Raw genomic sequence first — 12,733 nt, 5'->3', positions numbered from 1 at the left:
TAAGAAGCCTTAATGGGACATGTGACATTTTTGTCTATGGAATATATATATATAGAAAACGAAAAGTGCGGCACTCGTGGCATGTGACAATAAATGACAAGAGGCGGTGGATAATACAATGTATAGTGAATCCATACGTTGAACTATGCCAGTGCAACATTGCTGCAGAATGTTACCTCAAGTTGATTACTCAACAAAAAATAGACTTTTTATTCGCAAATTGTCAATTTAATTTCAAAATATGAAATAAACACAGTAGTATGTACACAGTCTGGTTTTATCTGAATAAACTCTAATCTTAATAAAAACAACATTTTATATTTATTTAAAACAGATCCTTCTGAAAATGCCCCAATTATGTTGTTGTACATTGGACAGCGGTTGGATTTCAATAGGGCGGTGTTTTTGGGGAAAGACTTGATTTCTACAAACAGACTTTTTACCTACAGTCTGCAATAACCTGTTACCATTATTTTAGTAACAAGAAACGTTTTTACAAGGCAATGAACTGGCTTTACTGCGTGATCATTCTCTGATTCAAAGTGATAGAGCATTGAGGGGCTCTTCTGATTAGAAGCATCAAATTATTCACAAATACCACATTTTACAGCCCTAAAACATATGACAGTGCATTAGGTACATTATATTCAAGTACAATAAATATTAATGATTAGATTAAATTCAAATTTTTGGCTGTACATCTGGAATGTGCACAGGTATCAAGGCCTGTCAGTTCATTGTTCTTGTGGACATACAGACCGTATTGGATCTCATGGATAGAACTTAACACTCACTAATTAATGAAAGCAACCGCAATGGGGTCTCTTCAATGACAGAATAACCTACATTAAATCCAACTGAGAGACTCTGAACCCACAGGCAGAGATGCTAGGGCTGACACCACAAACAAGTAATAGCAAAACCTGCTATCCACCAGAACTATTAGGAAACACCCTGTTTTATTGAGGTTATAAACTAATTCTACAGGAAAGGCTGTATTTTAAAATGTAGTCACTTAGTATATGTCATCCATGTCTAGTTGTGTCTCAAAAGACAAAAGGACAGGAAACACGTGGTTTATAGGAAAGATATGGATATAGCCATTAGATCACACAGTGACTGGATCTTTGCTATATATATTTGTGAATGTTATCCTTAGCTTTTTTTACAAGACAACATGATTTTTAGGTTATTACCAACATTTGCTGTAAAAATGAGCTAAAGAAAGCAGATGATAGTAAAAGAGTAACACTATGTTAAAAAATAATAATAATCTAAGGTCCTATATCCAGTTACTCAATACAAAAATGTGGCTTTCTGTATTGTAATCATCATGAGCGGGATGTACTAAGGGCAGAAAAGCGGTAAAACTCCCGAAAATGCAGTTTTGGGGGGTTTTATAGCATTTTTCAAATGTACTATGCATTCCGTTCCGGTAGGTAATGCCATCTTTAGATGGTGTTAACCAGTAGAAGCCTATGGGCCTCTTTTCGGGACACTCCCTGAGAGAGATCCAATCCGATCCCTCCCTACTCCACCTGCAGTGCAGAAGGACGCTAGACGGACTTTTGGGTGTTAAACCCGTAAGTCCCTCTATCCAACGGACAGCTCTTATCGGGAAAGCTGTCCTTTGCGATTTTAATCGCATTTCTAAGTACATACTGGCGTAATTAACACCGGTATGTACCCGATAAGAGGTGGGATGTACCACATCGCGAATGCGATGCTTAGTACTTACCACCCCATGTCTTAATGACATCTCTCTATGGACATGTTTTTTTTATCTACATACGCTGAATAATAAGTTTATTTCTTTATAGTATCCATTTAAACCGGTAAAGAGTGCTGCCTACCACATCATGTCACTAGAAAGCGTGATTATGGACAGCTGATGTTGCAGCTAAGACTTTGTATGACCTCATTAACCAAAAATAATAATTTATCAATATGCCCTTTTTTCCATTAACCCAGTGGTTCTCAAACTGGGTTAATGGAGCACAGTTCTGCCCCACCAGTAATAGGCTGGGCATCATCCTACAAGAAAAAGATGAATGAAATGATAATAAAAAAAAAAGGATACAAGAACAAGTGCTTAGTCACACATCCACCACTGTTTCATTGGAATATGTAAATGTTGTGAGAATTGGGAGCGGCCATCTTTGCTTGACCAACTATATTTAGTTTATGTGGTAAAACCTATACACATGTACATAATGGTTTTAATGCTTTTCTATAGGATGTGAACGTAACCACTAGAAAAACATCCATGTTACATACATAATACTGATTACTGGCAGAAATACAAACGTCCTGATATTTACAACATTTCAATCCTTCATTAACCAATAACTACAACAAGTGATACCTGTATCAAAATATTTAAATACAAACATCTCAATGTTAAATTATTTTTGTAAACTATGGACATCAGAATAATTTATAGTAGATTGGTCCCAGATTAGAGAATAACACTTCATACCATGTGCAGAAAGTGACGATAGAGTGGAGGACTCTGGGTAAGACATTCTTGGCCTGGAAATAATTCTACCACATATATGACTAAGTGAACTGAGATACAATTATTTACTTGCTTTGACTCCTCATTTCGTCTGTTTTCTTTTGAAGCATATTTAATTAAAAAATTATAATTCCACATATAAAACAATTAAAATAGGGATTTCAAATAAAAGCAAGTTATATTTTTGAATAATACTGAATCCGTGAGAAGGGGGGAGGGATTGAACATAGCTAAAAGTCATAATAAATACTTATGTTAAAAGAGAATAGGTTTGTGCCATTGATGGTTTGAAAGTGCAGGTATGTTAGCGGTACTGGTAAGTGATGCTAGTTGTTGGATGGAAATTGTTTTTTTCGCAGCTGATTTGAGCCTGTCTTGGGCCTTGTCTCTTCTAGTTGTGCACTTGGCAATCGATACACTATGCGGCTAGAACACTTCATGGTATTCTAACCTCCACATCATAACACTGTTCTATCTTTGCAAAATCCCAGTGTCCAGAGTTTGTCTGTTATATGCTTGAAGACTGGAGACGTACACAGGATAAAGGCATGTTCTGTGGTTTATCTTTTTCAAGACTGTAAAAACAGTCAGCAGTCCCTCTAGCTTGAACAGGTCCCCTTCATCTCCACCGATGCATACTGGCAGATTACAGTAGCTTCACCCCATACAGAAGCAACTTGTGTAATTACAGGTCTCCATCTACTGGGGGCACACACAGTCTGTATATCCTGAGAAAAGCATCATGAAGTATATGGTGAGTACATATAAAAGAAAATATCTTTCAGCTATATGGAACTTTTTTGTTCTAAAATTGTTAAATAAATAACTTTTAAAAGGAACACACATTCTAAAATGGAAGTTTATCCATTATAAAAACACACGAAAAGATGCTTGGCCAGATGTATGAGGACACATCTGTACATGCTACAGATGTGTCCTCATACATCTAGCCTCCTTGCGCGTTAAACAGCCCTTCTAGTTGCGCCATGCCGTGACGACTCTGTAGCGCAGAGCGTCTTTTCGTGCCACTTTTTCCCTTGAAATGCTGCTGACACTGTAACTTACAGATGTAGCCATGCTCATCCATCCCGCATTGCGAGGGCATCGCGGCATGGATAGTGCAACTATTGTGGCCACGTCTATGGTTTGCATGTGCGTACGCCCGTGCCCACCATAGACTGCATTGAGCGAACGCCGTCTGCACTTAGTCGCGGCTCGGTGAGAGCCACTATATGTCGCGATGCATGTGCCCGTGGGCACGCATTGTGGAAACAATGTAGCCGGTTACATCTGTAGCATTTCACATGCAGATATAACCGCAGTCGCACACAGAATATAGGCATGCCGCATATCATTGTAATCAGCAAAAGCTGCCTGTGCATCCTATTCGCATGACTTTGTGAATAAAATGTATTTTAAAGAAATAAGTCACGTGGCGCTCACGCATTGTGTAACATGACTTGTAGCGCACGGAGGCACATCTGTAGATGTATGAGGACACATCTGTATGGTGGAAACACAATGAAACAGAGTTCCAGGGTTTGGTTAAGCAATATCTTACTCATATATACTGTATGTAGCAACCTAGCATCGTAGTCTCATATTATAGCCTAAACTTACCGAGGCGGAGACTGCAGCATTTGATCCCTGACTTTTAAATTTTTAGCTGAGATTTCAACACGAGGACCCTAGAAAATAAACAAAACAATTTGGAGAAGGAATACAGTCATTCCAAATGCCCCATCTGCCATTTATAAAGGACATAGGGCCTGATTCTGAGACAGACGCAGCAGCGATATCAGACACAGTGGAGTGATGCCTTTTGTCTGTGCATGCGTCCCGGGTTTGTTCGTACAGAGTTGCAGTAGACATTTAGATGCAGCGTAGTAGAAAAGTATGATGTGTTCCATGGGTGGTGACTAGGAGGTAACAGTGGGGTGGTTAGAGAGATGCACGGTGATGTTGCGTCTTATGGGAGTGTTGCAGGCGCTTAGCTGAAAGCGGTTGCTCACACAGGAGGCCATACTCAGATGGAAAACTGCACATACCATGAGGCTGGTGCAAGTTTCAATGGTGTGCCTAAAGACACACCAATCGTTATTTCCGTTGGCATCTCAGCCCTTGCACATTTGAAAGTATGGCTGTATACCAGGGAAGGGCTTTGTAGCAGCATTTGCATAAAGTCACAGACGCAACTGTGGAAAAAGACGTAAGGAAGGCCGCGGTTGCGCCCGACTCAAAGTCAGCCCATAATCACTTATCCAATTATCAAAACAGATATCTGCTTGTCAATACTCACTTGTTTCCTCATAATGTCCATTGCCTGCATAATGCACTTGGGGAGCAGTCCGTGACTGCGAGCCAGGATTGCAGCCTGTTCTAGAGACACACTTAATGTGCTCCTGTGCAAAGTGGAACATAATTATTTATTTATTAACAGTTTCTTATATAGCGCAGCAAATTCCGTAATTATGGGACAAACTGAATAATCTTCTCAAAATAAGAACCCACAAGGGGTGACATACAGTATATTTACCATCACAGAACAACTGTTTTAGCTTTACTAAAAAAAAAAAAAAAAAAACTAGAGAAAATCCCCTCTTCAGTAACATCTACATAAAATGAATGGTTTCTCCCACTAGTATAACAGTAGCTGGTACAGTTTCGGAATTAGACGCAGCTATTATTATACATTGCAGACATGCATGCTGTGATAAAGAAGGGCACAAACTGGGACCAAAAAGGTAAATACAATTGCCAGTAAGGTACACTTACCTTTGCATCCCAGTACCACACATGACAATCTGGCATGCCCCTAAACGATAACAGAGCTCAGTAGATATGGGCAGAAGACCAGCCCCCAATATGTTGTTTTTACAATATTCTGACTGAGGCTGTTTTGGGGAAATTAATGATTTCATCAGCCGGCAAAGTTCATCCAGAGCATTTATAGGGCGAATCAGCTGTGGAAACAAAATTTGGATTCACCTGTAATTATTCATATAGTAGGAACGGCAGTCTCTTGTGGGCATTTATAGAACCTGACAGATCTTTATGTCATTTCTTTATACATTTGTCTATCATGCCAGATGACAGATATTCATCGAGAACATGAAACCAGAATAGCAGACATTTCATACATGTTCATAGTAATAAGTGTCTGGGTCATACGAGTCAATGTTTTTTTTTTAAATGGTTGGGAATGCCCCCTATAAGACTGCAAAATGTCCTGCACAGACATGGATAGTGACAGTACAAATATCGGGCGTGCTCAAGGGCACACAGAGCTGGTTCCTGTGGTCTGGGTGGTTCTGACATTTACCTGGTCTATTTTTATAGCTGTGGTGTTGGAATCTGTAGACTTTTCAAGGTAAAATGCCCTGAAATAAAAAAACAAAATGACACGTTACAAATGCCAGCTTACTGAGCAGGACACATCAAACATTGGATCTGGATAGTGATCAGTGGGGATGAATTACCAACAGAGACTGCATTTGTTTTGTACTAAAGCAGACTGTTAGCTTGTGTGTCAGTTGCAGGAGATATCTTGTTGCTGTGTGTGGATTATGAGGGAATAATATTGTGCTTTGGTGATGGGACTAGCAGGTTGTACAAACTGCTTAAGTGCCAATTAAGCACTTGTACGTGTAACTAACCAGCAAAAATGAGTTTCCAATTACTAAAATATTTTAAAAGAAATAGAGTAAATGAGAAGGTGGTACAATATTTTTATAGTGTTACAGATTTTACACAACAATCATAATTAGATTATTATCCTTTAGTAATAGGACGCCACAAGGATTTCACACCGCCTTACAAAGTACCCAAGCAGAAACTGTGCAAACAACACAAAAACAACAATGCAAAAGACTTAAGGGGCCTATCTATTTAACGATATGAAAGTCTGAACGTCCAGTGTTCAGACTTTCATGTCGCCCGAGGTGCGGGCACCGCACTGAAAGACATTCCCTGAACGTCTTCAGTGCAAGAGCCCAACCTTCCTATCTATTAACATGCCGAACCTGACGGCCGTCGTCAGGTTGACGGGCATGTTCGATAGATAGTCGGGGTCGGCACGCGCAACGCTGGTCCTTGCCGGCTATCCACTTGCAGACTTTCTGCACGTTCCGACCAAAGCCTCCTGGTTTTGGTCGCATCGTGCAGAAAGTCGGCAAATTGATAGGCCCCTTTATAGTAGCAAATAGTGTTCATTCTAGCACTTTGCACCAGTCAAAACCAGTGCATTTCCTTTTTTCCTGCCTGGGGTATCACTCTCTGCTCTGGTGCTTCTAGCACACTCAGCTGATGCACCAAACTGCTGAGATACAGACCAGAGAGTGCTAGAAGCATCAGAGCAGGGAGTGACACCCCAGGCAGGAAAGAGGAGCTGCACGGGTTGTGACAGGTGCAGGGTGCTAGAATGTACACTAGAAAACATTGCAGAACATGGAAGACTAGCTATATATTGTATACCTATAAAACTTGGTGGATGTACCAATAATGACTGCCTAAACTCAGAATCATAAAAAATGAACATTTAATAACAATAATAGCATAGGGCAAAAAAAAACACCAGCATCTACTGTCAAATGGTATATTGATACTGTTATTTTTGCCCTATGCTATTATTGTTGTTATTAAATGTTAGAAACCCGAGTTCAATCAGCATTATTGGTACATGCGCCGGGGTTTTATTGTATAATACAGAACTTCTTATATAAACAGTGGGAAGGATCTGTTTTTGTATTAACCCATGGGCACCATTCTAAACATACATAAGACACTGCACATTGATCAAGGGAAGTGCAAATTGACTTCATATCCAGAAACTGGGGAGAAGGAAGTCAGAGTTGGCTGGATGGAGGGGAAGATGGTGAAAGACTGAAGAGGAGGAGGTTGGGTGTGAAGTAAGAGGATGAGGGCAAGGAGGGCCTGGTGGGTGGATTCAAATTTGGATTTGAAGTGAGTGGCAAAGTCAACAACAGGGAGCTGAAGGTAGTACAGGTTTTTATCAATAACACTGTTTGGAGAGGGAAAGGGCAGCACTATAGGAGTAGAGCATCATTTTAAGAGGAGAAAGTTTGTTGGGGAGCAGAATTTTCCCGTGTCACTTGGCAGCTGGAGAACACTTTTGCAGGTTTATGGTGCATATGGAATGCTAAGGTTTAGTCATGGACCTGCGAAGGTGACTAGAGACAGGTAGAGCAACATAGATGAACAATTTCTTATTGCTAGATCAAAAAGTACTGTATGTGCAAATGTAGTAAAACTAGGCTTACTATTTTACACTTGCCTGTCATGTTCACTCGCCCTCTACAGCCCCTCTCCTGCACACATCCTGCTTTGTACACCTTTTCACAAATCTCCTGCAAACCCCCTCTCTACTGCCACGCTTTTCTGCACAGCTCTCCCTCCACCGTCATCCACTCCAGTACCCCTTTCTCTACTACAGCCCGCTCTGGCACATCCCTTATCTAACACAGCCTACTTCTGCACCCCCCCCCCCCCCACCCATCGCTTTGTCATACACATCCCTCTCTCTTCCGCTTCCATCTCCTGCAATTGTCCCTCTCTACAGCCACACTTTCCTGCACACTTCCTCTCTACTGCTGCCCTCTCCTGCAAAGAGGTCACCAACCACTGCCTCCGCCTGCACATTAATCTCATTGCTGTATTCTCCTGCGCACACCCCTCTACCACTGCCCTCTTTTGCAAATCCCCTCCCTACAGCCTCGATCTCCCGGTTGTCCATCTCTACCGCTGCACTCCTGTACAAACCTCTCTCCACCACTGCCCTCTTCTGCATATCCACTCTCTAAAGCTGCCAACTCCTGCACATCCTGTGTCTAAAGCCTCTCTTTCCTGCACACCATCTTCTCTACACTCCCCTGAACACTTTTTTTTTTTTTTACTTAATTCCGCCCTCTCTTGCACTCACCCTCCTCTACTATTGCCCTTCCTGTGCATCACCTTCTTTACCACAGTTCTCTCCTATATTTCCACTGTTTTATGGCCAATTGCTCTTGTACCTCTCCCAACCACCTCTTTCTCTAATTCTATACTTTCCTGTTAAACCTTCTCTTCATCCACCCTCCTTGGCACATCCTACTTCTGCACTTTATTGAACACCACCTTCTTCTACTATTGCGCTACCTGCTCCTTCCAATGCCCTTCCTGCATCCTCCTCTCTGAGTCTTGAAAAGAATATCACCTGCTACCTCACCTTCCTGCACATCCACTCCCTCCAACTGTTCTCTCCTGCATTCTCCCCAACGACAACCTCTCCTACACTAAACACTATCACAGCCCTCTCATGCACGCGCCAGATCCATTACTAGTTTCATGTACCGGAGTTTGCGATAGTAATTCTGCACTTTCTCCAGAGAAATCTGGTTAATCTGTTGTTGGATCTCCTCCATTGTCACATTCGTTCCAGGTTGACACGGACCTTCTAGACTCTGAATAGCTGCAATTACAAAATATATTTTTAATTTTCAAACACATTTCTAAATTAAATATTTTTTTTTAAGATAAAGTAAACATTAATGGTATGAAACATATTAAATATTATATATTTTTATATTAATCTGAGGCTTTTCGCACAAAAACTTAAAACTGTGCAATATATTTAGACAAAACTTACCTCACTCAGTCCATTTAAGTACAAAAATAAGTCAGTAGTATCATCTATTTGTTATAGCAGCTTTGTATGTTTACATCAGCTTTATATTAACTCCACAGCCAGCATATGGCTTTTAGATTTTCCCCTTATTTGGTGAAAATGTGAAAACCAGATCATATGTATGAAAATATTCCGAGTCCCTCAGTTGCCCATAGGACTGCATCATGCCATGAGATTGGATACCAACATGTTCTCATTTGTATTTTAATACAAGTAGTAAAATATTATTTGATAATGCATACACACTGTTAAACTAATATTGTATATTTGCTTAATTTAAAAAAAAAATGACTATAAGCGCCGACAGAAACTCACACATTGAGCGTTTCTTTAGTATTAATTATCTTAGAACTGTTTAAACATTATCAGAATATTTATCACGGGTAACATGTATTGAACTTATGTGTATTAACATACAGCATATGATAGGTAGTAGAGACTAATAAATTACTTTCTCCACCATAGGCCCGTATTCAATTTGAGGCGAAAAGTCCAGACTTTTCGCCTCCTTCGCCTGTTTTCCAGGCGGAAAAGTATCGCGCGCGTGCCCACTATTCCCCGTATTCAATTCCAAAGTAGGTGAAATCGGGAACAGGCGAAACTTGGATCGGCGAAAAAATATGGGATTTTTCGGGAAAAAATTGTAGGACCCCCCTAAAGATGTCCAGACTTTGGGGATCACTATGAGTGTCCCCGTTTTTACCTGCAGAAGAAAGTCGACTTTTTAAATAGATACGGCAGGTGGTTATTTTTCCCGACATTAAAGAAGTGATGCAGAAGAGCACTTAGGTTTTTTTTTTTGAAAGTGGTCCCATCAAATTTGGGGTACATGAAAATGGGGGTAAGCATATTTTTTAAGTCCCTAAAGGTAATTTTTTAAATTCTTCAAAAATACATCTGCCGCTACCCTGCGCAATGAAAAAAACACCTGCCACATACTTGGGGACCCCACCACAATTAATTTAGTTAGTTTAGCATTTTGATTTCACTTTTTTTTTTCGCCCCAAAATTTAAAATAATTTTTTTGGGGTGTCCCGATTTTTATTTATTTAATTTTTTTTAAGCCTGCACCACTAAACACCAAACCTGCACTTTTTTTCACCTGCTATTGATAATTGAAAAATTATCCCTATTTTTTTAAAATTACCTTTCACCCCATTTACGAAAAAAAAACTTGAAATTTCGGGAAATATGCCTGGGACCCTCCTAAAGATGTTCAGACATGAGCGATCACTATGGGTACCCCCATTTTTGCCTGCTGAAGGAAGTCAGTGTTTTTAATAGCCGCGCAAGGTACTATTTTGCGGCTATGAAGAAGTGGTAAAGAATAGCACTTAGGATTAGTTATTTTCCCCCAAAAAATAATTATCAAATTTGGGGTACATGAAAATGGGGGTAAGCATTTTTTTTACATCCCTAAAGTTATTTTTAGAAAATTGCACCTGCCGCTTGTCCCCGCAGTGAAGAAAACACCTGCCGCATACATGGGGACCCGACCTGAATTAATTTAAATAGTTTGGCACTTTGTTCCCCTATTTTTCATTTTTTTTACCCCCAAAATTAAACAATTTTTTTGTGGTGTCCCGAATATTTTTAAACTTTTTTTTGACACAGTTTACCTTTGGGGGTCTGTCTTAAGGCTGCACGAGGGTTCCCGCAATGTTGTTGAATGAACTGCAATTTATATACGTAGTCACAGCTATTTTTTATTTTATTTGTGCTCTCCCCCCTTCATTTCCTCCCAGCCAGAGAGGGGACGAGGAGCTGAAGATCACAAGCTATCAGTATATTAGAATAGGGCAACCACACCCCCTAAGCAGGATCTGAAGCTGAGCACGCAAGCAATACCTTTTGTGAATAGCACAGACTGAAGCTTTAAACAACCCCCATGTTCAAATCTGGTTGGTAATTTTGAGAAATGAAAACTGTCCAAGTAAAAGATGACTTTGAGGGACTGTCGGCAGCCTTCTATGTGATGGAAAACTGCTGTGTCTGAAAGAGAATACAGAACAACAATCAACCTACTATAGTACTAGTAATGCAGTCACCTGTACACAATATTCACAGGCCAGTTACAGTCACACGAGTGAAATGAGATGGGTGGTAAACAAGTGGGATTGTTTCAATATTTCTAAAATTCAGAGTAGAATGTATAACATGACTATTTCTTCTACTGAAACAACATAGTAAGAGGAACCAATCTTCAGAGCTCTACCCTTTATCTTATTTCTTTATCCAAATGACCTGGTCTTGATCTTGAAGCGCACTTTTCTTTGGTGGAGTATTCTTTTTTTGTGTGTACTGACAATTTTTAAATTAAAGTGGGTGCACACTTCGCAAAAAACCTGCTATTTAGCTCTATCCATCCAATCAGCTACCACATAACCCACTCTGCAAGCAGCCCGTGTTGCTAAACCAGGAGCCAGATGCACATATTGATGTGAAGATCAGTATGTCCTCTACCCAAGTATTACATGACGGCTGTCAGGTAAACTGGCCACGTCCTTTAATAACTTATTAATCTTTTTATATAGTTTGTGTATAGTTAGTTAACGGATCATGGCCCTGATTCAGAGCCGGACGCTCTGACAGAGCGCTCGCTCTGAATCAGGGCCATCCTTCTGAATTTTTAGTGTGGCCTCCTGGCCGCTCGTATAGCTGTGGGTGACCACCCACAGCTATAGCGAGCGGCCAGGAAGATGGTCGCGATGGTCAAGACCATCGCGACCATCGGGCTTGCGACGAGACCCTTGTGGTAAGGTCTCGTTGCCGCAAGCCTTGGAGTGCTTTTGGCTCTATCAGAGCCGAAAGCACTCCCACTGACATCACTTGTGATGTCAGTGGGGCCGGTCCCAGACGGTAGGCCCATGGGAACGCCTACGTCTGGCCAGCCACGCCCCCGGCACACCCACCAAAGGGGGCATGCTGTCACTCACCATCGACAGCACGCCCCCTTTGTAGCGAGACCCATAGCGATGGCTTGCCCGTCGCTATCCGGGTCTCGCGCATGCGCACGACGGAGCCACCTCGGTCGTGCGCATGCGTACTGGGCCAACATCGACCCGCTTGCGAGCGGGTCTGAATTAGGCCCCATGATCCTTTTTCTCCTTGGCTGATAAGCTGCTAATATGTATGCTAAATGTAGTGTCTTTTCACCTGTGCTTTTATTCTGGTGGTACTCATCAGTGCGCAATGCGAACACCCTTTTTTTTATGGGGGGGGGGGGGGGGGTAATTTCCAATTTTTACAACTAGTTTCAGAAACAAGAAGAAAGCAGTGAAAACATTTCAGAAATTCTAAAATAAGGATATGAACACTTAATCTAGAGTGTGGAAGCCTGAGCTGTTGTAAGCGGCGTGCGATCGGTGCGCAAGACAGAGGGTGCGGCACTGTTGCTGCCCTAATGATACCCTTCTTCACTTGTGAGGTGCCTGACATGGTACTCTGCAGGTTAGAGAGGTGATCAGCAATGCGTCCCAAGGACGTTCCCGGGTCCCGCTACCTGGCTGTTCCCAACCCAGCCACCTCTTTGT

At 41.3% G+C, this 12,733-nt stretch overlaps 1 protein-coding gene across 1 annotated transcript in view; it reads right to left on the bottom strand.

Moving 5' to 3' along the window:
• Positions 1 to 190: 190 nt before the first annotated feature.
• The window catches only part of PREX1 (phosphatidylinositol-3,4,5-trisphosphate dependent Rac exchange factor 1), a 343,823-nt gene continuing 331,280 nt past the window's right edge, over positions 191 to 12,733 (bottom strand). Inside the window, exons 34-40 of the mRNA XM_088472186.1 lie at positions 11,049 to 11,192; positions 8,867 to 8,984; positions 5,841 to 5,898; positions 5,294 to 5,481; positions 4,818 to 4,920; positions 4,139 to 4,206; positions 191 to 3,246 (exon numbers count right to left, since the gene is read on the bottom strand). Of these exons, the coding sequence (XP_088328312.1) occupies positions 3,204 to 3,246; positions 4,139 to 4,206; positions 4,818 to 4,920; positions 5,294 to 5,481; positions 5,841 to 5,898; positions 8,867 to 8,984; positions 11,049 to 11,192 (722 nt within the window). The 3' untranslated portion in view covers positions 191 to 3,203. The remainder of the gene's footprint in view (positions 3,247 to 4,138; positions 4,207 to 4,817; positions 4,921 to 5,293; positions 5,482 to 5,840; positions 5,899 to 8,866; positions 8,985 to 11,048; positions 11,193 to 12,733) is intronic.

This window comes from Taudactylus pleione, unplaced genomic scaffold (genome assembly GCF_031769625.1).
Source record: "Taudactylus pleione unplaced genomic scaffold, aTauple2 ptg000121l, whole genome shotgun sequence".
NCBI lineage: Eukaryota > Metazoa > Chordata > Amphibia > Anura > Myobatrachidae > Taudactylus > Taudactylus pleione.
The sequence above is the reverse complement of the archived record's forward strand: the minus strand, read 5'-3'. Positions and strand labels throughout refer to the sequence as shown.